The sequence below is a fragment of the Rhopalosiphum padi genome, chromosome 1 (genome assembly GCF_020882245.1).
Source record: "Rhopalosiphum padi isolate XX-2018 chromosome 1, ASM2088224v1, whole genome shotgun sequence".
Taxonomy (NCBI): Eukaryota; Metazoa; Arthropoda; class Insecta; order Hemiptera; family Aphididae; genus Rhopalosiphum; species Rhopalosiphum padi.
Genome location: NC_083597.1, coordinates 27,499,024 through 27,526,136, shown reverse-complemented (window position 1 = coordinate 27,526,136; position 27,113 = coordinate 27,499,024). Strand labels below are relative to the sequence as shown.

Below are 27,113 nucleotides of genomic sequence, written 5' to 3'. Positions count from 1 at the left end.
GGTATGTATGTAGGAATTAATATATTATTTTACATTTTATAAGTATTCAATTATTTTTAATCATTACTTAAATAAGTATTATTAAAACAGATATGTTATAAATTTACACACTGATTTTAAAATACTTGAACTCAAAATAAAATGTATTATCTATAAAATCTATATATAGTCCATTGACCATCTTATTAATAAGGATTGCATAAATATTAACAATAAATTGCACTTGCACAACAAATATAAGTTATTACAAAATCACAAAAGCTATCTTGCTTTTCTTTTATTAAAATGTATAAAATCAATCAAATATTAACTCATTAATAACAAAATTAATAATTATAAAATAGTTAATGAATAAAAATGTATAAAATAAAAAGCATCTTTCTTTTTAATAACAAAAATTAAAAAATAAAACTGGATACACAATGTATTTAATAACAATAATTTATAACTTATAACAGTCTTCGTGTAGGGTAAGGACATATGCCAGGAAATGAAGTTTGTTGTTCTGTATTTTTATTTTGCCCTGAAAATAAATTTATAATAATACATTTTTATTATATGTACTGAAATAATGATTAATAATTAATATAATCATATTATTATAATAAAATCAATGATTATATTTTTTATGAAAAATTTAAGATTATGATACATTTATTTAAAAAAATACTCCAAGTGATGACTTCATAGAATCACAAATGAAATACTTCTATAATTTTTTTATTGTATAACTTATGTAATAAGATTAAAAATACCATGTTAACTATACTTATACACCACATTTTTACCTGTTATTTTAATATTCATTGGTGGTGCATTTAGTAAGTCTCTAATATCCTCAACAATATCCTTTTTATAATACTCTGTCCTTAAAACAACATCATCAAGACCTTTTGGATTGAACTCATTAAATTCCTATCAAATATAAGTAAATATTAAAAAAATTATGAATTGAAACAAACAATTCTTTAAATTTATAGAAAATATTTCAATGATTATGAAAAAAAAACAATAATAAACATCAGCAAAAAAGATTTCATCCTTCAACAGATAGATGTTAAACAGGACACATTTTTAAAATCAATACTAACCAAAATGTTCAACAGTTAATACTTATAAAATAGTAATAAAATAAATTAATTACAAAACAATATTTAAATATACATATATGACATGATAATTACTTACAATAGAAAGTGTTGCATTGGGTGTAATAAAATTTTTTTTGAAATGATTTTTGATAACTTGAATTTCATTGTTGGTATTCAACGGTGGCATGTTTTGTAGTTGAACTTTTATGACAAAATCTTGGAACTAAAAATGTCATGAATTTAAAATTAGAATATAAACATAGATAGGTTAGGTTCAAAACAAACTTTTTAATCTATTAGAATATAATCAACATAATATAAACAGAGTATTTTAGATATTTACATACAAACTAAGAATATAAAAATAATAATGAATGGGTTTATAAACCTATTTTGAGTCTTGTAAGAGAGGCATTTTTAAAGACATTAGAATTGTGCCTATCTTAAATTTCAAACTTAATGCAATATTAAATAAATCATGGAATTTTAGTTTCAAATATAGCTACTATTTTGATGTCACTTAAATTTTTAGAATTTCAGATCATGCAACTATGATTACTGCAACAATTACAGTAATTAAAAAATTAACAATAATAAATTCTCAAATCATTATTTTAATCAAAAATAAATTTTCTCGAGATTTTTTTTTGCTCAAACTACAGGATCTAAAATTTATAAAAATCAAGTGGCTTATTAAAATATAAATTGCTGGATACAACAATTATTATTGTGGTATATTGCAATAACTAACAATTAAAAAATTTAACAAGATATTTACAAGTACATACCCTTGCCTTAAAAATCCTATATTAGAAAAACTCAAAATAGGTTTTCAACTACAAAAGATTATAAAAACTACTTATAACTTTATGATTATTATAAAAAAATATATATATTCCTATAAATTACTTAACTACGTAAATACCTTTTCTAATTCTTCTGGCAAAGCCATTATATCTTCAGCACTAACTAGTTCTGTATTTCCATAATCCAGATAAAAAACATTGTATTCGTTATCAATGATGTCGATTATAATAGCACGAGAATGCATTACTACATTTAATAATGACTGTACACATACTTTATCACCAATCTTCAAGTTTACTTTGGCAATTTCATTATTAGCTAAAAAAAATTAAATTTATAGATTAAATATTTAATTATGTATGCTTAATAAATAAGTTATTATATGACTAAATATACATACTATTTCTATAATATTTCAACATTTTTTTATTAAATGCATTAAAGTTCTCAATAAATTCATATGATGCATCACGAATAAAAATTGAATTGAAGTTTTCAAAATTAGTTATGAAAACAGATGAACCACTTTTAATAGGATGAGATGGTTTTTCCAATGTACTTTCTTTTGGCTCAGGCAGGACTTATATGAAAATAAAATTCACGATTATTACCATTAAATTAAATAAATAAATAAATAATAATAGTAAATTATTACTAATTTTTCTTTCTAATCGTCGCTGCTGAGATATAGGAACAGAAGAAGCATCATCAGAAAATAATTTTTGTACTTCATCATTAATGGACAACTTGCTTTGTAGTTCTTTTAACACAACTTCTTGTTTATGCCATTGATCAGATTTCTTATCATATTCCTATAAAAACAAAACAGTTTAAAATTACTAAATATGTTGTGCCGGTATGATAATCATAGATAAAAAAGATATGGATAGGCCATAACGATCTTATCAGCAGTCATGAAGGGGAACAATTGAGGCCAAATAAGTATACCTATATCGAGTATCGACTATCATTATAAAAGAAGCCTCAATTGACATCCCCTCCAGGCACGCGGCCTCAAATATATTAAACATATGCTTGTCCTATCCATTTCTATTTTATCTATGGGTATGCTATAAAAATTAACATGCCATAATATATGCTTTTCCTTTCAATGAAGATAGATACGGAGTTATCTTAGTATTAAAGATCTTGTTTACACCGGCAAGTGTCACTCTACGAACCATATTTGGCACCTGAAAAAATATAATTATATAAGAAATTACTAATTAATATATTTAATTACTCTAATACAAATGTAATATTGTTTACAAAATAATGTTAACTTTTTATTTTTACAATCTTGTTTTGTAGATTCTACTACATATAATTTACATTTTAATCATGTGTGACATAAAATTATTTAAGTTTCAGTAAAATAATTGTGTTTTATTTCTTGTTTATTAATTAATTATAAATAAATAAAATACCTAAACATTCAAGCACATTTAATTCGAACAAAAAAAAACAACATTTAATTTATGTATGTGAGTACCATTCCACATTCCACATTGGTATCACAGGAAACGAAAAGGAAGACTTGTGCTGATCTTACAATGAAAACTATTCCAAGTCTAGTAAGTCCTTCAATAAACAACTAACAACATAAAAGTTCTAATAAAACTAAAAGAATCCTCTTATCTTAGCAAAATCACTGGAAATCTTACCAATATTAAACAAACTCAAAAATATTTTTAAAAACATAGGCAATTCTACTGACGACAAGATATTGCAATCACCTCAGAATGGCACTACTCCCTCACACACTCATATTTAATTGATAAAGAGCCACAACCAATACACAACAATGCTACAAACCATTAACCATACAATACATAGACACATAGTGGAGAAGTGTACACCAATACACCAACATACACCAAATTGAACATGATTGATGATGAAATTTTAACATAAAAGAAGCACTTAATGAATGCCAAACCAATGAAGAAATAATAAAATTTATAAGTAACATAAAAATTATAAAAATTGTAAATTCACGCATGGGGGGGCTAACGAGGCACACGTCGTTATAGTTGCACCCAGTCACGGAATGGCATATTATTCTTACATCGGCCATCAAATCATTATCTTAGTAATAATATATGATTGTGCAAGTTTGTATGTGTGTCATCTGTTGCACAATCTAATTCTTGACATGCCCGACTGACGAACTTAAGTCGTTATCAGAGGTAGACAATCTATTACAATTGCAAACAGAACATATTTTGGTCGTTCGCGCAGAAGTCTTCTTATTTGGAACAGAATATACAATGTAACATTCAATTTTTAAGAAACACACAATACCTATATTAAATTCAATAACAGGCTAATAACCTACAATATTGAAGCTTTAATATTTAAATTAAAAAAAAACTTGACTAACTTAAATTACAACACATCAGAACCCACTGCCATACTCTATAAACCAGTTAACACATTTTACAAAAAAAAAAAGACATTACAATTAACGTAGTCATTGAAAAGCATGTAGCATTGTGATGTGCATTAAGGTATGATTTTCCTGCAATATCTGGACACGGCACTATAACGCGGTGCTGTTCCACTGTTTGACACTGCAGGGAAACAATATCTTTAAGTCTGATCTTTTCTGTTTGAGAATATTGTTAATAGACAGTGTGCTTTTATAAAATTAGCTGGTGTTATACAAAAAACATAAAAATCATTCTCATAATTTCATTTGTGAAAATAAAAAAGGTTAGAATTAATTTTGACTGATATGTTTGTGTAAACATATTAATTTGTTTTATAGATATTTAACCTTCAGAAAATCGTTATTAGAAACACTTCATTTTATGTTAACAATGTCAGGTAAATTTAATCTGTTAATCATTACATACATTTTTTACTCACTTTATTTAATAGTACATAGTTTGGCAATGAAAATACATTTTTAGGTGGTATCATATCAATTTGACCAATATCAATCAAAAGACATTTAACCCTATTTGTATCATCAAAACATGGTATGTTGACTTTAGCTCTATAAATCCCATTATATTTTGTAGAATATACTGCAACAATGTCATTAGTCTTTGGAGTTATTGGTTTGTAATTTTTACCTATAAAAAATAAAAAAATATTAGTACCTACAAGTTCAATTAAATATTTATTTAAAAATTCATAAGCTGATTAACTAAAAATTAAATGTTAATATTAGTAAAATGCTAATTTTATAATAAAATATCTAATACAAAGGGTGTAACAGAGATAGAACTGACTTTTGGAATAACTTTTGTTCTAATTAATATTTTCAATTATATTTTTATTTATAATTAAGAGACCCCAACGCTACATGTATAATTTAATATTTTTTTTATGTTTATTTTTTAGTACTGAAAATAAAAAATTTAAATTTGATTTAAATTTTTTTGGATAAATTTAAAATAACCAATTTGTGAATCTGATTATAAGAACAATTTTTATGGTAAAAATTTTTAACTAAGTCAAGTAGTGTATTTTTTAGAATATTTTTAAAATATCAATATTTTTTGATTAAATTAATTTGGAACATAATAACTTTATTAAAAATATGATTTTTGATAATTTGCTGACATGAGTATATTTCTTAAATTATTTACTTGTCATATAATATTAAAAATTTCTATTATACATTCATAAATCATAACACTCATAACTGATCATAAGTCTGAGCCCAATTAGGCCCCATCATAAATAATGCTTGTGTAAAATATTACATATCCAAATTTATTTATATCAAAATAGGATTACAAAAAGCAAGCATTAAATACTATTTTTAGTTTAGTTTTGCATATTATACCAAGTTGCACACACTTTTTTACTAAGTTTTAAGTTTACTAAATTACTTGAAACATTTGTATCTTTGGTATAAAAATGTTGGTAAATTGCTTATCTCAGTGTTTCATTTTTTAGTTTTGGAATAATAAATTAAACTTAAAATTGGATCTTACTATTTTCTTCTTTTAGTTGGTCTAAAACATTCTTAAATTCTTCATATAATTTTATTTTTCTTACAAAAATATTGTCAACATTATTTCCAAATAAAAATTCCACATGATCTCCGCTTAAAATTTGCCAATTATTAATATTTGAACCTGAAAATTATTGAAAAATACATTATATTATTTTATCAATTATTTTAAATACATTTAAGGATATGGTATAAACATATTAATTTAAAAATAATTCAAAATTTTTTTTTAAATTACTAGAAAATTATTAATAATTACCTCAAAACAAAAAATACAATTAGAAAACCAATACACATATAAAATAATCTTATAGAACAAAAGTAATAACCACATGTATTATAAAATTAAAGCTTATAAGAAATTATGATTATCTTACCATTACTTTTTGTTACTTGAGCCGGTTTAGATTTATTAGACATGTCAGATTTACTACACATCTTGATTAAATCATCAACAATATCAAGACCATCACTTTGTTTTATTAAATTTACTTCATTTAAATAATTGAAATTGCCCTCATCATATCTCTGTACGAATAATAATACATTTCATATTCATAATTATATAAATGACAAGCGAACTAAGAGAAATAAGAATTTTTATTTAGAATTAAGATAAATAAAATATCTAAATACACAATTTTTCTATATGAGATAATTAATATTAAAATTAAAATGAGTTACTTATAAAGTTAAATTCCTATTTTTATCAGAATAAAATTGCATTAAATGTGTACCAATAAGGTAGACTTATCACTTTAAGATAAAAATTTACATAATCTTAAATATTCATAAGCATCACTTAATCAATATTTTGACAGAACTTTATTTTTACAAATCTTATTTTATAAATGCACATACAATATTTTGTAAAAACTTTTAAATATATTGATTCAAAAATTATATTCATATAATTGATCCATTAAAAAAATGGAATGTAGCAATATATAATATTTTGGTGATGAATACAGTTTTTGAAAGCATAGAGAAGGTTCATGTAAAAAAAATCACAATACTTAGATTGTTGTAACCAACCAACATTTTAATAGTTTTTTAAATGGATTAGCTGATAATATATAATATAAGTGTGCTTAGCTTAAACTTGAAAAAGGGAAAATATTACAATGAATAGTTCAAAATTGGAATTTTATAACTATATTTCAAATTAGGATTAATTAAAAAAACATAATTTAATTATTCAGTATAATTTTAATGCCAATAAAATCCTACACAATCCAATAAGATATTATCAATATTAATGTGATACTATAACTACTAAAATTTATAAAAACACTAAAAAATTATTATGGTATTTCGTGGATTTTGATAAAAAAAAAAAAAGCAAAATAATAAGTGTCCCGTGCATTTCCCTTAAAAATAATATAAAAGGTACGCTAAAATGTCTGAAAAATTAACTGGGTTACTCCGCCCGATTCCTCCTCTGCCTAAGTTGAGCACTGACATTACTACTATATTTCTATGCAATTATGTCTTAAATTAATTTATGGTTTATTACTTTGAACCACATTTTAGTACTTTAAGGCCAAATGTTAAATAAAATAACTGTTGGTACATAAATACTAAAAATATTTTTAATTATTAAAATAAAATGGTTTTGTGGGCGCTTAATTTATATAAAAATATTATAAACAAAAAATTAGCAAATAAAAAAATAATATATTAGGAACTGTTGATGCAAATAGCAATTGACCAATCAACATTCTATTGAAATGGTTAAAAAAAGAAATTTAGTTACATTCTTGAGAGGACGTTATACCCACGTGTATTATCTATCTTTCTAACGTATATCATAGCAAATTTGCGTTCAATAGAACACATTTTGTGATGTTGGCTTAATATTAGAATAAATTTACATATTATCAAATTTAAAGGTAACAACATTATCCAGGAAATGTCATGCTTTTATTGATATTATAATTATAAAATTATATCAATAAAAACATATGACATTTTCTAGATAATATTCTTAGCTTTAAATTTAATTATAGGTAAATTAACTCTAATATTAAAGTAAACATCACAAAAGATGTTCTGCTGAACACAAATTTGCTATGATGTGTGTTAGTAAGACAGAGCCAACACATTCAGGTATAACGTCATCTTAAGTTTTAAAAGTATAGTTTTTTCAAGAAAAAAAATAAGATAACTTACTAAAATTAATGGAATTGGATCATTATGCCACAGGTTATAAAAATAATCTTTAACATCTGAAGTAATTATTAAATCTTGTGTACCTTTAAGACCAACCTTTTGAGCTAAACCAGGAATCTATACATAAATATATTAAATAATAATGTTAATGCATAAATAAAAAAAAATAAAATTAGCTTTAAAACTAAGATATTACATTTTTTAAGGTACTTGGAAGTTCAAAGATATCATCAGCAAGCACATTTATATTCTTTCCAATATCCATTAAAAATACAGAATATTTAAGTCCACATTTATCAAGTACTTTTGCACGGAAAATTTTCTCTTCAAACTTCACTCTTACTATATCCTTATATTTAAGATTCTTTTTTACAACAATATCTAAAATAAATAAAATATTATTTTATGTTAAGTGTTAACTATTGTTATATAATATATCTATACACAGTTATAAGTTTACAATATGCAAATTACAACATACTCAATAATATATTTAAATTTAAATTAACTTATACATACAAAATAATCATTATATTTATTCATAATTTCATATTTAAATTAAATTTTAAAAAAAGTAAAAAGATTGGCAAGTGGTTACCATTCTAATGTACAAGAAGTAACAAGAGGATCACTATACTATGACCCAAAAGAACGCATTATATTTCTGATATAAATAGGTAATATCATAAAATTAATTAAAAACATTTAGAAAATTAAAATCTTATTTGTAGCAGCACAACAAATATTATACTCAAATATGATTTCCACGATTACAACTCTTTGGTTCAGTTTAGGGCAAAAAGCACCTATTATTATTTTATATAAAAAAAGTTTTTTCTGTGCATTGACCGGATGGATTTTTAATATTTACATTTTTTTTTATAAATAAGAGCATGTTTTAATTTAAAATTATTTTGATTATTTTTAACCATTAAAAATTTATTCAAAATTGTAAATATTAAAAATCTATACGGTCAATGCACAGGAAATACTCTTCTTCGATAACTGAACCAGAGTCGTATTCGTGGAAATACGGAGTATCTTTATTTCTATATTATGTGGCAAATAGACAGATAAAACAAATGCTGGTGTAACGGCTCCTTAACAGACTAAGAATAACACTAGTTAAAAACATGTATTGCATAAAAATTATTATTTTTGACCTTAATCCCTACCAGTACCAACTAGATTCAATTTGTTACCAGAAACCACTTCCAAAGTTAAAAATTGAACCATTTTTACTCAAAGGTGATGAAAGATAGAAATAAAAAATAATGACACAAGTCACTGTAAAATATTAAATTTTTATTTGGAATCTTTAGATATATTAGGTTTATTATGCATGCAAATACCAAAAAGGTTAACATTTTAAAAATTGGCTAAGAATACATATTTTAGTATTCTCTATCTTAATCAAATATTCCCATTTCAAATGAAGGTTATCCAGCTAAAATATTTCATGTTTCTAGTTAAACATTTTAATTAAACGCACTGTATATATGCTTGTATGAATTATTAAAAAGTACAAGTAGTATACCTGACACAAATAGAAAAAGTATTAACCAAAATGTATATATAGATAACTTAAAAATCAACACAATTATTGTTTCCAACACACTCATACATCAATATAATTAATTGAGTTAAAACTGATACCTCAAAAAAAAAGTCACTCTGTTTAAGTGTGTGTACCTAGACGACTGTAGAGTATACCTCATCATTGAGTAGGTCATTATGATGGATCCAAGAATATATAATTTGTATACAAACAAATGGTACAGAGCAGCAACAAGGTTTGTTAAGGCTCTATTTTAAGGCTATTTAATAACATAATTTAAAATTTAGAATAACAACTTAGTTATTTTTAAATTTTAAAATTATCTATACAAATTTAGATAGACAATAATACTAATAAACAAATATAATTTTTTACATTACATCTTGTAAATATTATAAATAATTTATATAACTATTACTATTACCTTTTGCCAATTTAGAATCAATCATCATACTATAATTTTCTGGTATAGTATTATTTTTAGAACTTTTACAAAGGTATAGATGATTAAAATCTTCAAAATGACTACAAAAAACAGTATCACCAGTTCTCAATTCAATATTTGATATGATTTCTGGTTCAGGTGAATTTATTAACAATGTCTCATTTTTAGTAAAGTTCTGTTCTTTTTTTATGGATTCTTCTGCAAAAAATATCATAATAAATAGTTAATATATTGACAATAATAATAATTTAAAATAAGTAAGGGCTCATAAACACTCTCCGAGTATGAGAATTTATATACATTATATGATTAAAATAAAATATAACACCAATAATAATTATGATATTATATTCAATTAAAAATATTCACTTTACTAAAATAATAAATACATAGAAAGCACATTGTAAATGTATTCTGTAGAGCACATTCAGTACAGTTGATTTATTGAAGATGTTAGAAGATTTAAAAGTATCAATAATACAATATATTAAGACAATAATAAATAATAAGACATCTTACCAAAAAAAAAAAAAAAAAATGTTATGTCATGTCATGTGTTATAAATGTGAAATATGATTTTAAAAAAAATAAGTAGTTAAGTTTAAATAAAATTATAAGTAATTTAATATTGAAGTCGATAAGTTGGTTATAAAAATAAGTAAATACTTAATTAATTTAAATAATATTAAGTATTTGTTGTTTAATAAAAATAATAATCAATAAGGGATGAAATTAAGTAAAAAAATACCTTTAGTAACCATTGGTTTTCCCAAAATTTTAAATAATTCTTCAAAAATATCAGAACCATTTTTTCTTTTTAAACTAGCTTCATTTAATCCATTCGGGTTTTCTTCATCATATTCCTAAATTATAAAATGTATTAATAAACATATAAATTTAAAATGTAATAACTAACAAAATATATGTGAATCAAGTTAAAAGAAATTGTTTAACTAGAAGTAGTTGTATCAAAAAAAAATTGTTTAATATAATCAATTAATTAATTTAAACACATCTGTAATTATAATATAATTATAATTATAACTGAATATCACATAAAAAAATTAATATAATACATATTATTTTATTTTAACTTTTTATACTTATTATATTTTTTATTTAAATAGATTTTTATTATAAAAACTATTATAAATGAAGAAGCATAGATAACAATAAAAGTAAAAATAAAGACTCAGAATTTAAATGTATACATAACAGAAGTATTAATAGTAAATAGAAAACAATATGGTCTTTTATTAAAGCTGATAATGAAACAAACTTGGAATATTTTATAGGTTCAGATTGATGAGGATATAATAGGTAGTAGAGTATATACAATTATACGAGGACAAGTTATACAAAATTATTTAAGGAGAAATATAGTCTTTGGTAATAAGAACATTAAGAATTGGAGGAAATGTAATTAGCAAGTTTAGATTAAAAATTAATTGTGATAAACTATATAGTTAAAATCGCGTATTTCTTATAAAACATAAGAAAAAACACATAAATATTTGCATTTAATATTTTTAATTAAAAGCTTTATTAAAAACTTGGAGATTTCAACTGTTTGGATTTATCATATAACATATTTTGTTAAAATTTAATATTTTGTTTTAAATCAATATCATTTAATAGTACAAATTAGCAAAATTACCTATTGTCTTTATTTAATCAAATTTAAGTTAATTATATAGATAATACTAAATAAATACTTGCTACACTTAAAATATAATATAGGCACCGATTTGTTATAAATTTTACAAACTATATTTAAATTTTTAAATAATTTTTTTTTTTTGATAATAGGTCAAAATTTCTTCTAACATTAAAGCTAACAACACATCATGTCTTGTTTATTTATACATGTATTACTTTATTACACATATTTTATAAGCCAGTAAAAATACATAAAGAAGTTATGTCTTAAAAATAATATTACAATATACAAATAGTATTTTTATATCAAATGATTAATACAAATAAAAATAAGGTTTTTATTTAAATGAAAAATGGTCTGTAAATAAAAGGTTTTTTATATCATTATCACGGATAAATTTTGTACTTCATTTATGTTTACAAAGAACCGGCTATTATAATTTAAATCTTAAATCCACCACCAATAACAAATATATAAATAATGCTTAAAAATACTTACAATGTATAAAGATTCGTCTTCTAAATCTTCTAAATATTTTGATACTAAATCATTTGATTTTTCAACTATTGGTGATCCTTTAATTCCAATTTTTACAATCAAACCAGGAATCTAAAAAATAAAATAATAATTATATAAATTTATTATACTATATGTATTACTAAAATTATTAAACTTATAATAAATTAATTTTACCAATATAACAACATTAAATTATAAAATATAATAACCTTTTTTAGTTCTTCGGGTAATTCAAAAATTTCATCAGCATAAACAATCTCATCATTTCCAAAATCAATAAAAGAAATATAGAAACGATTATGATCAACTTTTTTAAGTATTTTTGCTCTATACATATTATCAAGAAATATTGCTTTAACAATATCTCCTACTTTAATTTCTATTTGTTTCCTTCTCGCTAAAATTAAAAAAAAATAGTTAATAGTTAGTTGATAGATAGATATGAACAATTGTATTATATTTATCTAACATACAATAACTAGGTGTTTACTTTTTATTATAAATATGAGTAAGTCTAAAAGTGTTGTGTACAACCATATTTGAAAAATAATTAACTATACATTTTAAATTGGCACTTAAATACTAAAATATACATTTCATAATAATAAAAAAACAATATTTTATTTTGTTGGACAATCACAAGGTTGATTCATTTTGAAATCCCAATATAATAATGATTTGTTCATACTTTGAATTATGTACAAATTCTTAAACACTTGCTAATTATTATAGAATGTAGATAAAAAGAACAAAGATATAAATTGATATATTCTATGTATCAAAGATCACAAATTTTAAATTGTATGTTACATAATTTACATACTATAGTTTTGGTATTATTTTCAAAGTTTTGATAGCATTTATATAAATTTACATTTACAGTCAAATTTATTTTATGTTTAGAAGCTAGGTACATATAAAAAAAAACAAGTAATTGTTCTGCTACACTGCAGAAATGTGCCTCATTGAATAGCACTGTAATGGATGTGATTATAAATTAGATATCGTAAGATACAAAAGTTGAGCTTGATCTGAGCTGAAACTATTTTTATTTTATCATACATTTTCATAAATAAAATATTCATAAAATTAAGAAATATGATTTTTACCTAATCTAAGTATAAAAACTAATTAAAGCAAAATAAATAACTGAATTTTCTAATAAATATTTAACATCCTTATAAATCCTACAATAATTAGTTATTGATACTTACAGTTATCTTCTATTGTTCTTGTAGTAACATCATAAAACAGTTTTAAATGTTCTTCAGAACTTCGAGAAACAAATACAGAAGTTGAATCAAGAAAATATCTTAAATTAACTAAATCTCTATTCTTAAGTGGCCCAAATTTAAAGTCTGGTGATTTTTTTTCTTCTTCAATTTTTAAATGAACATTTTCATCAGCTAAAAATTAAACAAAGTATTTAATATATTAGTTTTATGATTTAAAATATATTACATTGAGGTTAAGGGACTACCACAATAGCCAAATTTTAAAAAACTTTATAATAATACAAAGTAAATAAAAATAGTTGGATAGTAGGGCAAAAAATAAGTCATACTTTTTTTAAAATATATACCTTGTATTATATTAATATTATATTATTATTATACAGGGTGATTCTTTTAAGAACAACACTCATCATTTCAAAATGTATTGATGTTTTTTTTAAATATATTTTTACTTAACTTCCCGTTCAAATTTTTTAATACTTTTTACTGTAATAATTTTTAACTTTTTAACTTTTTTAATTTCATATTCTGGAACACAACATTTTACTATGTATTTCGGTACACAAAAATCAAAATTTGGACAATTTGTTTTATATTTAAATTTGTATTTGAAGTTATAACTCATAAGCTACTCGTCTAAATTTCAATTTTTAGGTAACAATTTTTTTTATTATTATTTATTTAATTGCAATTAAATTCCTTATTGTACATTGAACAGAATATAATAGATTACAATGAATAAGAAATACAAAAGATAAATGAAAATAAAGTTGTTAAATATTTACAACCCTCCAATAAGCTCAAAAAGCTTGTGGGGTGAAGGGTTTATCTAAAGAGTTCAAAAAAACAATTTTGCTTTAAAATATGAAAATAAAAATATGTTATCATACAAAAAAATAAAAAACTATATTTTTTAAAAAAGTTAATAGATTTTTAAATGAGTGTTATTTAATAAAAGACATGCCTAGTATATTATATTATATTATAAAATGTTCTAGGACAATAATTAAACAAAAATATCTACTTTTTTTTACTACTTCAATATTTTAAATTTTTATTTCAAAGCTAAATAAAATAATTAAGAAATTGCAATTTAATATCCCTCATAGTAGTATATTTAATTTAGAATACTGACTTGTACAACTATCCATAGTTTTCTTTAATATTTTAACATTCTCTAAATCATGATTATTGTCACATTTAGCATCTACAACATGTGTTTTATTAGAATTTTCAAAATTATTAATTGGTATCTTTTCAACAGGTAATAATTTCAATAATTCAGTGTTTACTAATCTACCAGACTTTAATTCTTTTAGAATAATATTTTCTGAACCATCAATATTTTGTGTTTTGTTTTCCTGGAAAATTTTTTAATTAATAATCAATTTTAATAAAAGCTTAAACAATTAAAAACTTACAATACACAAAACTACACTAGCATTTATTAAATTATCAAAAAAAATTTGAATTTCATCTGTTGTTTTGGCATTTGGGGGAACTTCAATCGCTACTGGAGTTGGTAATTTGGTCTAAGGTAAAATAATTTTAATTAAATTTAAATACATATATATCATAACTTTTTGATATACCTTTATTTTCAATTCATCTGAAAGTTCAAATATTTCATTTGAACTAACAATCTCTGTATTTCCAAAATCAATGTAAGAAACATGGAATTGGTTATTGTCAATATCTAATATTTTAGCTCTATAAAAATCACTGAACAAATGTGAAAATACTTTGACAATATCTCCTATGGCTGGATTTACTTTAGCATTACGATCTAAAAGAAACAATATTTTAATATAAATTGTAATAATTAGCAAATCACTATACACATTATTTTTAATATTATAATAATTTAATTACGTATTAATAAATAGTTCATCCTAATACAAGTAAATACTTAATTCTTAAGAATTTTTAATTTTTAACAAACATAAGATGATACAATTTATAATTTTTTTAAATAATTAATATATTTGATACAATGCACAGATTAAACATAACTAACCTTTACTATCCATGGTCTTTAGAACAATAGGTAAATTATGCATTTCATAATCATTTGCATCATTTTTTACAGCTTTACATAAATAAATATTTTTAAAATCTTTGAAATAAGAAACAATACAATAATCCCCAACTGTTAATGTAATGTTTTCAAAACTGTTGATTAAGCTTTCACTAGATTTGATTATTGTGTCATTGTTTTCACATTTGTTTGAAATTTCTGTTAATATAAAAAAAGGTTAACCTAACACCACATTTTGAATATTAAAAATTACAATTTTCTTACGATTACAAATTAATTGATTTTTATTTGATTTTAAAAACTCTTCAAAAATATTTTCAGAATTATCTTTTCTCCTTAAAATAATTTCTTGATATCTACTGGAATTTCCTTCTTCAAATTCCTAAAATTTACAAATTAAATTAATATTCGATTTTTCCAAATAACCAAGAACAATGTTTAATTTTCTGCATTTCTACATTAAAAAAAAAATATGTATATAAATCAAAGATAGTCGCAGTAAATGAAGTACAAAGAGCAGTTAACCTAACATTCATAACTTCACAAAATTAATTGAAAAATAGTTTTGTGAATATTTAAGGTCTTAACTAATTTAAAAATAGATAAAATTGTTTTAATCACAAAAAGAAAAACTAAAAAATATTACATTATCACTTTCGAATATATTTTTAAGTACATATTTTTATTTATAACACATATATTTGTTTCATTTTATATTTTCAAGTCTACAGCCACATAATATCGATAAAATTACGACCGGTCATTAAGAAACTTCTGATCATCCAGTAAGGTAAAAATATGAATTTAATTTTTGTTTTCACTTTTTATAAATGTGAGCTAATATTTAATAGATTGATGATGAAGAATATTATTGGTAAAAACGACAAAATACCCTTCTTAAATTAATTTCATATAATATTTAATTTAACCTTATGATATAAGTGTATATTTGAAAATAAATGCATATTTTGTAGCATATTACAGTATTTTTAAAAGCATATTTTGTACAGCAGATTATTTGTACATACAAGTTTGTTTCCTGTTGATAACTAATAACTGGAAATCCATTAGTTTATTTACATAATATATCTAAAAATATGACTTAAAACTTACTAAATATAATGGAATTCTTTCGATTTTTTCAATATAAACATCTAAGTCAGGTGTCTTCTTTATTAAAGTTCCTTTAATTCCAATCTTTATAGCTAATCCAGGAATCTACCAAAATAATCATATTATTTAAATAACAATACTAGATTTGATATAAATATACAAATATCTATTAGGTTAGGTCATTAACTTATCCATCAATTTAATGTAATGTAAGTGTTCTTAATCTCTAAACATTTAAAATATAGTTAGATAAAGTGATAAGGCATAAATAAATAAAATTATATTTAATGGAGATAATGAAATTTAAGTAGATGAATTTAATTTTTAGTTATAAATATAAAAGAATCGTGCTTCTCAGATAACACAAGAAAATCATAAATATTGAATATTCATAGAAACTATCATATTTTAAGTATAACACTAAACATAGGATAATATTCTTTCTTTTTCCATATCTTTGTCCTTCATACCTGACTAAATAGTCAGCCATCATCATGCTATACCTCTATAAGGGATGTTCCATACATCTACTTTACTCACACTATTATATCATTTATACTATATCATTCTCTATTCTATTCGTCTTCTATTTGATTTTTCTCTAGCCTCTCTTTCTTTCTATATTAATTTCCATAGTAACTCTTACTGCCTCCATAGTCACCTCTCATAATATGACCAAACCACCTAACTTATACTTCATAATTTTTTCTATAGTAGGTAGCTTTAACCATACTACTCTCTTATTACATCCTATCTAACATTCTTTCTAATAAACCGTAACCTTTAGCAAAACTCAAAAAATAAAAACATAATCTATAATATATTATATTTTACAAAATGCATTCAATATATGATGAGAACAACACACAAATCACAGAAAGACCAATTTTAGAAATAATGAATAAGGATAATGAACCTTAAAATGCATCATACTCAATCATTGATAGAATTAAGTATCTACCTTTAAATGATAAATAATTTTAAACCCTTTAATTTAAAAGTTATTAAATTTATACATAAGTAAAAATGGACAAGACACTGGCCAACAAGTGTCAACAACTATGAATAGATCATATATTATATATAATATGCAACATATATTAACAAAGATAATACAAAATTATAAATACACATATTTATATGTTCAAAAAATTCAATTCATTTTAATATCAAACCTTTAATAAATCATCTGATAGTTCACAAACAGAATTTGCCTCGACAAATTCACAGTATCCAAAATCAATATTTTTAACACAAATCAAATTAACATCAATTTTTTTAATTTTTGCACGATATTGAGATTTTTCAAGCACAATTTTAACAATATCTCCGACAATTAATTCTTTTTTACAAACAGCAGCTAAAAGTCCAAAAAATGATAATTTCATTAATTTGTAAAATATTTAAGAAAAGTTGTCAAAAAATAAACTCACTTTTATCAGTAATAATTTTTAAAATCACATCATTTAATAGTTGTACATCCTTTACAATATATACACTATTCATATCTTCAAAATGTTTTAAAAAAACTATATCGTTATTTTTTAAATGGTTGAGTTGATTATTATTATGAATTATTGAAATATTTTCTTCAACTTGCACAGGCATGATTCCTGATTCATAAAACAATAATAAATTTAAAACATATTATTATTTATTTATTTATGATAAACATATTATGCATATAAGCTTATTTATTATGCAGTCCACAAATAAAATAAAGTATTAATAATAGAAATAATAAGTATCATAATATTACCAGGTTGTATTGATGTGTATTTCATTATATATTTAGAATCAATACATGATCCATTATCTATATCTTTCAATTTTGCATTTTCTAGACAATTTTTAGATCTTTCATCCAACTCCTAAAAAAATAATACATAACATTTTAATTTAAAAACTATACTAAATATAAATAAATTATACATAATATTTATAGAATAATATTTGGAGATCAATATTTGTATTTTTATAAGTTTCTTACACTAAAAATTATGTGGCATTAATCAATATAACTTGTTATTTAATGTAAACATAAATATGATTATTGATTATTAAAATGATTGCTATAATTAACTAATCTAAGAAATTCTATGTTCTTGTTGTTTGATTAATTATAACTATAGAAATATTCAAACATAGAAGAATTTCTAAAAAAAATTTTTTTTTTAATATTAATATACTTATTATACATTACGTACAATCATAAACAGCTTTCCGTTGTCACAAAACTGGTTAAACATATTTTTAATTTGTTCAGTAGTTTGAATATTTTTTAAATCACTGAGTCCTATTTTAACAGCTATTCCAGGCTGAAATTTTACACAAATAAGAATACATATAAATATAGTTTAAATAATGTATGTATAAATAGTAATTGAATTATAATTTTGAATCTAAAACAGACTTAAAACAGACTTAAAAACTATTTGATAAATACTGGTCCCATAAAAATCAGTTATTTGCTTAATAGTTTTTATTTTTCAATTAAATTGCATTAGATGATTCTTCACATAAATTAAAGTATGCAATCTACCAGTTTAACATATAAAATTAGCTGGTTGTGATATCAAGTTTATAAAATATTAATATTATATTAATATTTGATCAGAATACTATCAGGTCATAAAAATAGTCTTTGTAGTTTTTATAATTTGAACCAGTTATAGAATTAAATATGAATTATATGATAATGCAGAAAACTCATTAAATGTAATGTACAACTATTAAACAGACTGAAAAAAGAAATAAAAAGTTTGGAAAACCTGTTTTCCATTTATGCATAACTTACAAGAACATAATGGACAGCACTCAATGATAATGATGAAAATCAAGAAAAGCACATAATTTGAAAAATATTGGTTTTATTTTTGGTGTCACATTTAAAATGTATAAAAGCAATAGATTATTTGATTATAACAAATCCACCTCAATATTTAAAAATAAAATAATAAATTATATGTAAAAAATAAATACCTTCTTCAATTCATTAGCCAATTCATAAATAACATTTGATGAGACAGTTTCAATGTTTCCATAATCAATGTAGAAAACATCATAACTTCCATTATTATTATTTTTTAGTATTTTTGCTCTGAATAAACCATCATTTTGAGACGAAAAAACTTTGACAATATCTCCCACAATAGGATCATACTTAAGTATTTTATCTAATAATTAAAATACATAAATTAGTTAATTGATTTGCAGTTTATTAAAGAGAAATAACAGTGAATATACTTTAAATAAGGTACTTATTGGTTATCTCTAATATCTATTATTACTGTACAACTTATAGTTAGTTTTAATACAATTTTGATTATCAACAATGGTGTTTATGATCGGTGGCGCAAATAGAAAAAAATTACAGGGGGGGCGTATATTATTTAATATTATATACATAAGAAAGTACATAGGTTATTATACTAGGCCTCGGAGAAATTTTGAGAGAGGTTACAGCCCCTTAACCCCTCTCCACTGGTTGAGTCACTGTTAAAGATTATACTTAAAAAACACATTACAAATAGCAATGACTGTCACTTATCAGTTATTTTTTCAAACAATCATTATTAATCATTAATTTTTATAATTGTATACAACCTAAAAATACTTTCCATGACAAAAAAAAATCAGTATATAGTTGATACAAAAATATAATTATAGATATAATAAATAATGAATGCAGCAATCATTGTAGTTATATTCAATTAAAAATTAAAAGTGAGCAGATAATATAGATGTATAAAAAAAAAAATGTTTGCAATGAAAGTTAGTAGTCGTTAATATAATTTGTAATAATAGCTAAGTTTATACTTATTTGGACTAAAGAAACAAGATTAAAGAAATGCTATAAAAAATTGTGTAAAACCTTAATCTTCGAACTTGGATTAAACTATGAGTATTACAATTTAAAATCTATAAAACATAAAGAACTAATATCACAGATAGTCTTAAACGATTAAACTACGATAGTCAAAAGTAAAACTAATAAGTACCAAAAATAATAAAACAAACTTAATTATTTTCAATTTACAAATTTCAGAAATTTTAAAATACCTTGTTTTAATTATAAGACCAGCATGAAATATATTTTAAATATAATTTAATTTAACCTGTACTACAAGCAGTTTTGCATAAAATGTCAAAATCAAAGAAATTATAACTGCCATCTGTGTCACTTTTAATAGCTTTTCCAACATATAAACAAGTGAAATCTTCAAAATAAGTCAAAATGCAATAATCCTCATTTTTTAATGGCATATTGTTAAGTTTTTCTTGACTAAAAATGCTACCTTTTCTGGAACTACTAGATAGATATAAGCTGTAGTAAATAAAAAATGTTCTATTAGCATATGAATCAAATATATGAAAATAATATAAATATATAACTATTAAATAGAAAATTAAACATTTTTACCTTGATTCGCTATTATTGAGAGCATTGTTAATGATGTGACCATTGTTAATGTCCTGACCGTTTCTAATGTTGTGACCATTGTTAATGTCCTGACCGTTTCTAATGTTGTGACCATTACTGATGTTGTGACCATTACTATTGTTGTGACCATTGCTAATGTTGTGGCCATTGCTAATGTTGTGACTATTGCTCATGTTTTCAACAGTTATAATACTTGAATCATCAAAAGAGCTATTGCTAAAACAAATTTAAAAATTAATTAACTTTAAATGATGGACGACATTTTAATTATTACCTAATAATATTGCATTAAAAATGAATTTGAATAACTCATAATTTAATTTAATGATCGAAACATTTTAATTTTTAATCTATAACACAGGTTTATACTCAAAGACCACTTAAGGGGGGACTGCAGCCCTGGGCCCTGATATTATATGAAGCCCCAAGGCCACTATTGATTAAATATTAAATTGGCATTGTGAAATTTGATATAATTACTTTTCTTAGACATTTACATAATGTATATTAGTAAATATTAATTAATATTTTTCATTTGTATTGATATTATTAAAACTAACTAATACATAATCAATAATTATATTTAAATATTATACAAGTATAAAAAATTAATTAATATTCTGTAAATAAAAATTTTGTTCACTAATGCAATTATATTATTTTAATGTTCACTGTCTTTTTTAAAATTACATTTAACAAATATTTAAGGCCCCTAAAATTATATTACCCTGAGCCCATATTTTCTAGTTGGGCTCTGTACCTACTATACATCAGCTTGCCTGCTGAATACTGATACTTATAAATTAAACATAAACAATAATAACATTAAATCACAATTTTATGATTCTTGATTTGTTAAGTTGAAAATGTCTAAAAATGTATGAAATATTAAAAATATACACAAAAACTTAATATCCCCTGAAAATGCAAAAATTTTCAAAATAAATGGAAATTAGGTAACAAATGTTGATATAAGTCAACTATTTTTATGACCAACCAATAAAAATATGCAAATACATATCAAGTCAGCCTAAGTAATTAGGATATTATTGTGTAACAAAAGGTTATTTTCTATTCATTTTTGTTTTTAATATACATTTTTAAATGGGAATTATTTACATAGAATGTATTACTTAACAACTAATTTAAATAATTAAAAATATTATTCAATTTAAAAGTAGGCTAAATAAAACTTTTTTAATTGTTAATGTTATTACAATAATCAAAGAATATTTTTATCGGGATATTTTAACATACAACCACTAGATATAACAAAAAAAAATAATTGTTTTACCTCAATTCACTATAATTTAAATCATCAATAGAGTAACGCTAAAATAAATTTAAAAAATAATGAACTACAAAAATCATAATAAAGGAATCATGTGAACTTAAAATAAATTTGTATGTCAAAAATCTTAAGAGCAGTGATATCTTATTTTCAGTAGGCTATATTCATAAAATATGGACCTCTACAACCAAATACTGTAAATTCCCGTTAAAAATAATACCAATACAACAAAAAATCCCGTTATAACAAAAATCATAGAAGTCTCTTGCCGAAAAGCAGGGCTTATAAAAAGCTTATTTGAATTTTCATTACAATGAAATTTCCGTTATAACAAATAAAAATTTTGGTCACCTGGAGTTTGTTGTAACGGGATTTTACTGTATTATAAAAATATATGAATTACAGAGTCATGTCTAATGAGGGGCAAAGTGGGAACTGCTCCTGGTATCATAATTTTCATATTTTAAAAACAAGTCAACATATTTTTAGTACTAATAACCTATTATTTGGAAAATTTGTTTTACTCTCGGAGTCTTTAACTCTTAATCCGTCACTGATGAAATATATATATTTTATTTAAAATAGTACAGGCTGAAGCCCAATGAAACAAGAAGTTAACAACTTATAGCTAATAATTTAAAATAGAAAAATAGGGGTTCTCATTTGTAAAGCACATAAGGATACAACACCATGAAGAAAAAGTGTAACAAAAAGTTAGAAAGAAGAGGAAAATTTAACATAGAAAGGAAAATTGGTTTTTGTTTGACGAGGGGATCTTTATTTTTAAGTTTCCTCAAGTTTAAGTAAGCAGGTTATCTTCAACATGAAATGATAGATTTAAAGCTTTTTGGATTTTTAGTAAAATTAAATAACTTACTCTTTTTTCGTTTTCAATAACTGATTATCTTGAACACCGTTTTCCGACATTTTATCATTACAGTTAACATCAACAAGAACAATACCTTCATGTAGATTCTATGAACAACAAAATAATAATAATATTAATAAAATAATACAATTAAAACTAATTGCTATAATTACACTTTCTGACAGAAGGGGTTTTATAAAAAACGTTGTTTTCTTCGGAATAAAATTCTTGAATGTTATCGGTAAAGCCTATAATATAAAAATTATTATGCATAGAAGAATTAATATGTAAGCCTTTGAGTAGCGTTTACTTACTAATGGTTCATACATAAAATAATATGGAAGAACAAACAGATTTTCTAACTTAGTTTGATAAATAGAGCCAATATCAATTAATTCAATTCTGGTATTGTCAGTTTGAAATTCATTGAAACTAATTAATTTACCTCTATACCTAAATAAACACAGAACATAAATTATAAGAGCATATTTTGGATGTTATGTTAAGTAGAATTAAAATAAATTATTTCATATTTTATATTAAATAAATTACCATTTGCCTTTAATTTCAACAGCAACTATCTCAAGTACTTTAAATGTTGTAACTTTATCATAAGAGCCACTCTGTAATGAAATTGAATGCATATCTTTCAATCGCTTTTCCATTTTTTCCTTTGTTGTTGCTATATATACATTTTTAAAATCGCTTTGAAGCAAATGAATCTATGAAAATTAAATAAATATTAAAATCTTAAATATTTAAAAAAAATAAATCATTATTATTGGTAGATAAAAAATATGAAATTTCTGATATTCAATTCAGTTTTAGATAAGCATGTGATTGTCTCTCACCCTAAGTTAAAACGTTTATTTTAATACATATACACATACATGTGCATATAGCTGGTTTCTAGTTATTATGAAATATATTAGGTTTTAGAGCAGTTCAATAATAAAGCAATAATTAAAGAACAGCTAGCAAAAGAGCTCTGATCTTAAAATACATAAAACACAGAAGACCACTAATCTTATGTTTGAGCTAAGTTATCTTATAGCTGCTACAATTTTTCTTTTACAAATAACAAGTGCAAAGACTGTAAATTTGTATAAAAACAAGATAACGAAAATATCCATTATTGTCTACGGGTAATCAAACAATACACTTGATTAGGGAAAATATTAATATATTATATAAAATGTTTAAGCTTTGTAAAAATTGTATTTTATATTTTTTATAATATGAAATATGTGAAATATGGCTCTTCAATTATTGAGACCAACTGCACACCCATTGCACTTGAAAAAAAATCTGGATTTGCAAGTCACCGCCATTTAAAAATTTAAGCGAGCATGTACATATTGTACATTTACTAGTACTAAAAAGTTGTCTTGTATAACGATAATGATTGCACAAAAAAATAAATAGAAAATTTTAATACCTACCCACTATAATATTATTATTAAACATGAAAAACCACGATTATAATTTGTCAACATACCTCAGTCCACGTGTTCAAAGGCAAGAACTCCAAGACTTGTTTGGACGTAAGAGGACTTAAGACCATTTTTATATGCTTGTATACTAATTAAAATCAAAAATAACGATATTTTGAATAAAAGTAATCAGAAAAGTCTACAATAATCGACAATTTAGATCACTAACAAATCAGGATGGAAAAGATGTAAATGGCTGACAAGTCACTAGTAGCTTGTCAAATACAAAATGTCAAATAAACGGTATTTTCAGATTTCAGGTACGCCGTTAACCGTTGACATAACATAGAAACGCACGCCGCATCCCAAATGTAAATAAAGATAAGCCTGAAATGTAAAAACCACGATTGACCAATTACCAGAAACCATATAGTTATATATGTGCCGGAAACAAATATCTGAAATAACTGAAATAACAATACATTGTCTTTATTATAAGAAATAAGAATCAAAAATCAAATGCTTTAAATTGTTATCAATAATGTTACCGTTAACAAGACCACTTATATATATATATATATATATATATTGGTCGCACCATTGAACTAAATGATAATAAATAATAATATAATATAGTTCAATGAGTCGCACGCATAGGCATATATAAACACTAAAAAGTGCCGATGAATCTTTCCCATATTAAACTTAACTAAACAAGGTGTATTGATATCAATATATATATTATATTCTAGTAATCTAGTAAGTATTAGGTAGAACTTTACTAAAGCACTAACGGAGTGTTAAAAGTTAAGCCATGTAATTATACTAGAGAATAAATGAAAACTTAATTTATTCTATGATATAAAGCCTGCTATATAATATCCTTAGATCATAAGATTTATAGTATATACTTAGATGATCTAAGTATACATCTTAGTCCGTGATATCAAATAAGCAAGGTCGTGATAACAACAACGAAGCTCTTGCCGCCATAGATAATAAAGGTTAAGTTAGGTTAGGTTAGGACTTGAATTTAAATTCACATAAGGTTAACCTTCTTAAATTATCTATGAATATGGCCCACGATCACGATAAAAGCACGATTAAAGATATACTAAAAATATATTAAAGATATATTAATCGTGGATAAAAGATATACGTGCCAACGATTTAAAATTTACCTAATAATATGTGCTTATTTTAATATCTTTAAATGTGGTTTCAATTGACAGGTTTAGACTGATAGCCAAGAATAGTCAATAACCCGTCAATTATCTGCAATGAAATAATAATAACAGTTTATAGGTAGTAATCATAAACTCATAACTATCTCCACCACAAGCTGTATAAGCTTACAGGAGGTAGGTACTAGGTAGTAAAGACCTCCATGGGCCGGACCTATAAAATTCTAGGCTGGGCCGGGCCAGACATTTTTTTGGACAAAAATTAACGAGTCGGACCGGGCCGGACTTAAATGTAGTTGAAGCCGGCCCGGATCGAGCTTCTATGAAAAATGGAGAATTATTCTTCAAATTAAGTTATAATATATATTATTTAATTTTTTATTATAAATATGTTGTTATAACTTATAAGTAAATTATAGTTATTGCAGTTTATGAATACAATATTAAAAAAAAAAACCATAAAAAATTGACCTATCAGGCCCGGACTTACAACAAATGATAGTTACCCGGCCGGGCCGAGCTTACTTAAAAAATTACCGGGCTGAAAATTATCGGCCCGTGCAGAACTCTAGTAGGTAGGTAGGTTAATCAAATTTGTTACTAATTTTAAAATAGTAGAAATAATAATAATATAATCTTTAATTTATGTTTGATTTAAACATCTTAAATAAATTATTATTATTTTAGATTCTGAATGGAGTGAAGAATGTATTCATTTTACAATGATTTGTTTTTTTTTTTTTGTGTATCATCAGTCATCACGTTTTGAAGTAGAAATAATGCCTTGATGTTTTACTCAGCCCCTCTTTGAAAAGGAAAATTAATCTAGTAATTTTTTTGGGTGGGGGGAAGTCAAAAGTAAAAAAATTTCAGTAGTTTTCAAAAGCATCAGGTAAAACCCAGAAAAAGTAACGGAAAACAGGAATTTTTACACATAACCTGCAGTTTTGGATAAATTTAATTTTTTTATTTTGCTGTAAGCTTGTAGGTAACTCAAAAACGAATCATTGAAAATACTTGAAATTTTTACCAAATGTTTATATTAGCGTAAACTATTTACGATTAAATTTTCAAAAATATTTTGACTTTTTTTAAGCTATTTATAGACAATTGAAATTTTCGATTTTTCTAAGTTTTTTTTTTTTTGAAATGCTGATAGATAGTTGAAAATTCATAACATTTTTTTGATTTATACTAAAGGTTAAAAAACCCAACACAAGGTTCTCCATAACTTTTTCTTCAAATAACTGTGAAAAAAAATTCTAGCGTTATTATAGAAAAAATT

The 27,113-nt window shown here is 23.3% G+C and overlaps 1 protein-coding gene across 4 annotated transcripts; it reads right to left on the bottom strand.

The window, feature by feature from the left end:
• Nucleotides 1-237: 237 nt before the first annotated feature.
• LOC132931857 (uncharacterized) lies at nucleotides 238-25,356 on the bottom strand. 4 transcript variants are annotated; one of them, XM_060997904.1, is made up of 36 exons: nucleotides 25,193-25,356; nucleotides 24,710-25,111; nucleotides 23,764-23,933; nucleotides 23,526-23,664; nucleotides 23,385-23,459; nucleotides 23,221-23,318; nucleotides 21,032-21,268; nucleotides 20,727-20,935; nucleotides 19,591-19,784; nucleotides 18,816-18,926; nucleotides 18,368-18,479; nucleotides 18,042-18,221; nucleotides 17,784-17,968; nucleotides 16,609-16,713; nucleotides 15,760-15,877; nucleotides 15,475-15,693; nucleotides 15,050-15,243; nucleotides 14,879-14,989; nucleotides 14,593-14,818; nucleotides 13,437-13,628; nucleotides 12,432-12,619; nucleotides 12,202-12,312; nucleotides 10,792-10,906; nucleotides 10,023-10,241; nucleotides 8,237-8,421; nucleotides 8,041-8,157; nucleotides 6,246-6,396; nucleotides 5,849-5,992; nucleotides 4,770-4,978; nucleotides 2,987-3,091; nucleotides 2,554-2,710; nucleotides 2,299-2,478; nucleotides 2,017-2,216; nucleotides 1,189-1,314; nucleotides 789-915; nucleotides 238-523 (listed from the first exon to the last, which is right to left on the bottom strand). In XM_060997904.1, exons 2-36 carry the CDS (start codon nucleotides 24,773-24,775, stop codon nucleotides 450-452), a joined length of 5,349 nt encoding a protein of 1,782 aa, XP_060853887.1. In that variant the 5' UTR covers nucleotides 24,776-25,111; nucleotides 25,193-25,356; the 3' UTR covers nucleotides 238-449. The 4 variants fall into 4 exon arrangements, with proteins under 4 accessions (XP_060853887.1, XP_060853888.1, XP_060853890.1 ...); XM_060997905.1 differs by lacking the exon at nucleotides 25,193-25,356 and having other exon boundaries at nucleotides 24,710-24,792; nucleotides 24,874-25,177; XM_060997907.1 differs by lacking the exons at nucleotides 789-915; nucleotides 25,193-25,356 and having other exon boundaries at nucleotides 24,710-25,179.
• Nucleotides 25,357-27,113: the final 1,757 nt, after the last annotated feature.

What these genes read in the sequence shown, in the direction of transcription:
- LOC132931857 (XM_060997904.1), bottom strand. Translation starts at nt 24,775, where the DNA reads ATGGTCTTAAGTCCTCTTACGTCCAAACAAGTCTTGGAGTTCTTGCCT. An exon ending in TGATTCTAAATTGGCAAAAG is followed by an intron (nt 8,422 to 10,022) that starts GTAATAGTAATA and finishes TATTTATTTTAG; the next exon opens with ATATTGTTGTAAAAAAGAAT. An exon ending in AATGAATATTAAAATAACAG is followed by an intron (nt 524 to 788) that starts GTAAAAATGTGG and finishes ATTTATTTTCAG; the next exon opens with GGCAAAATAAAAATACAGAA.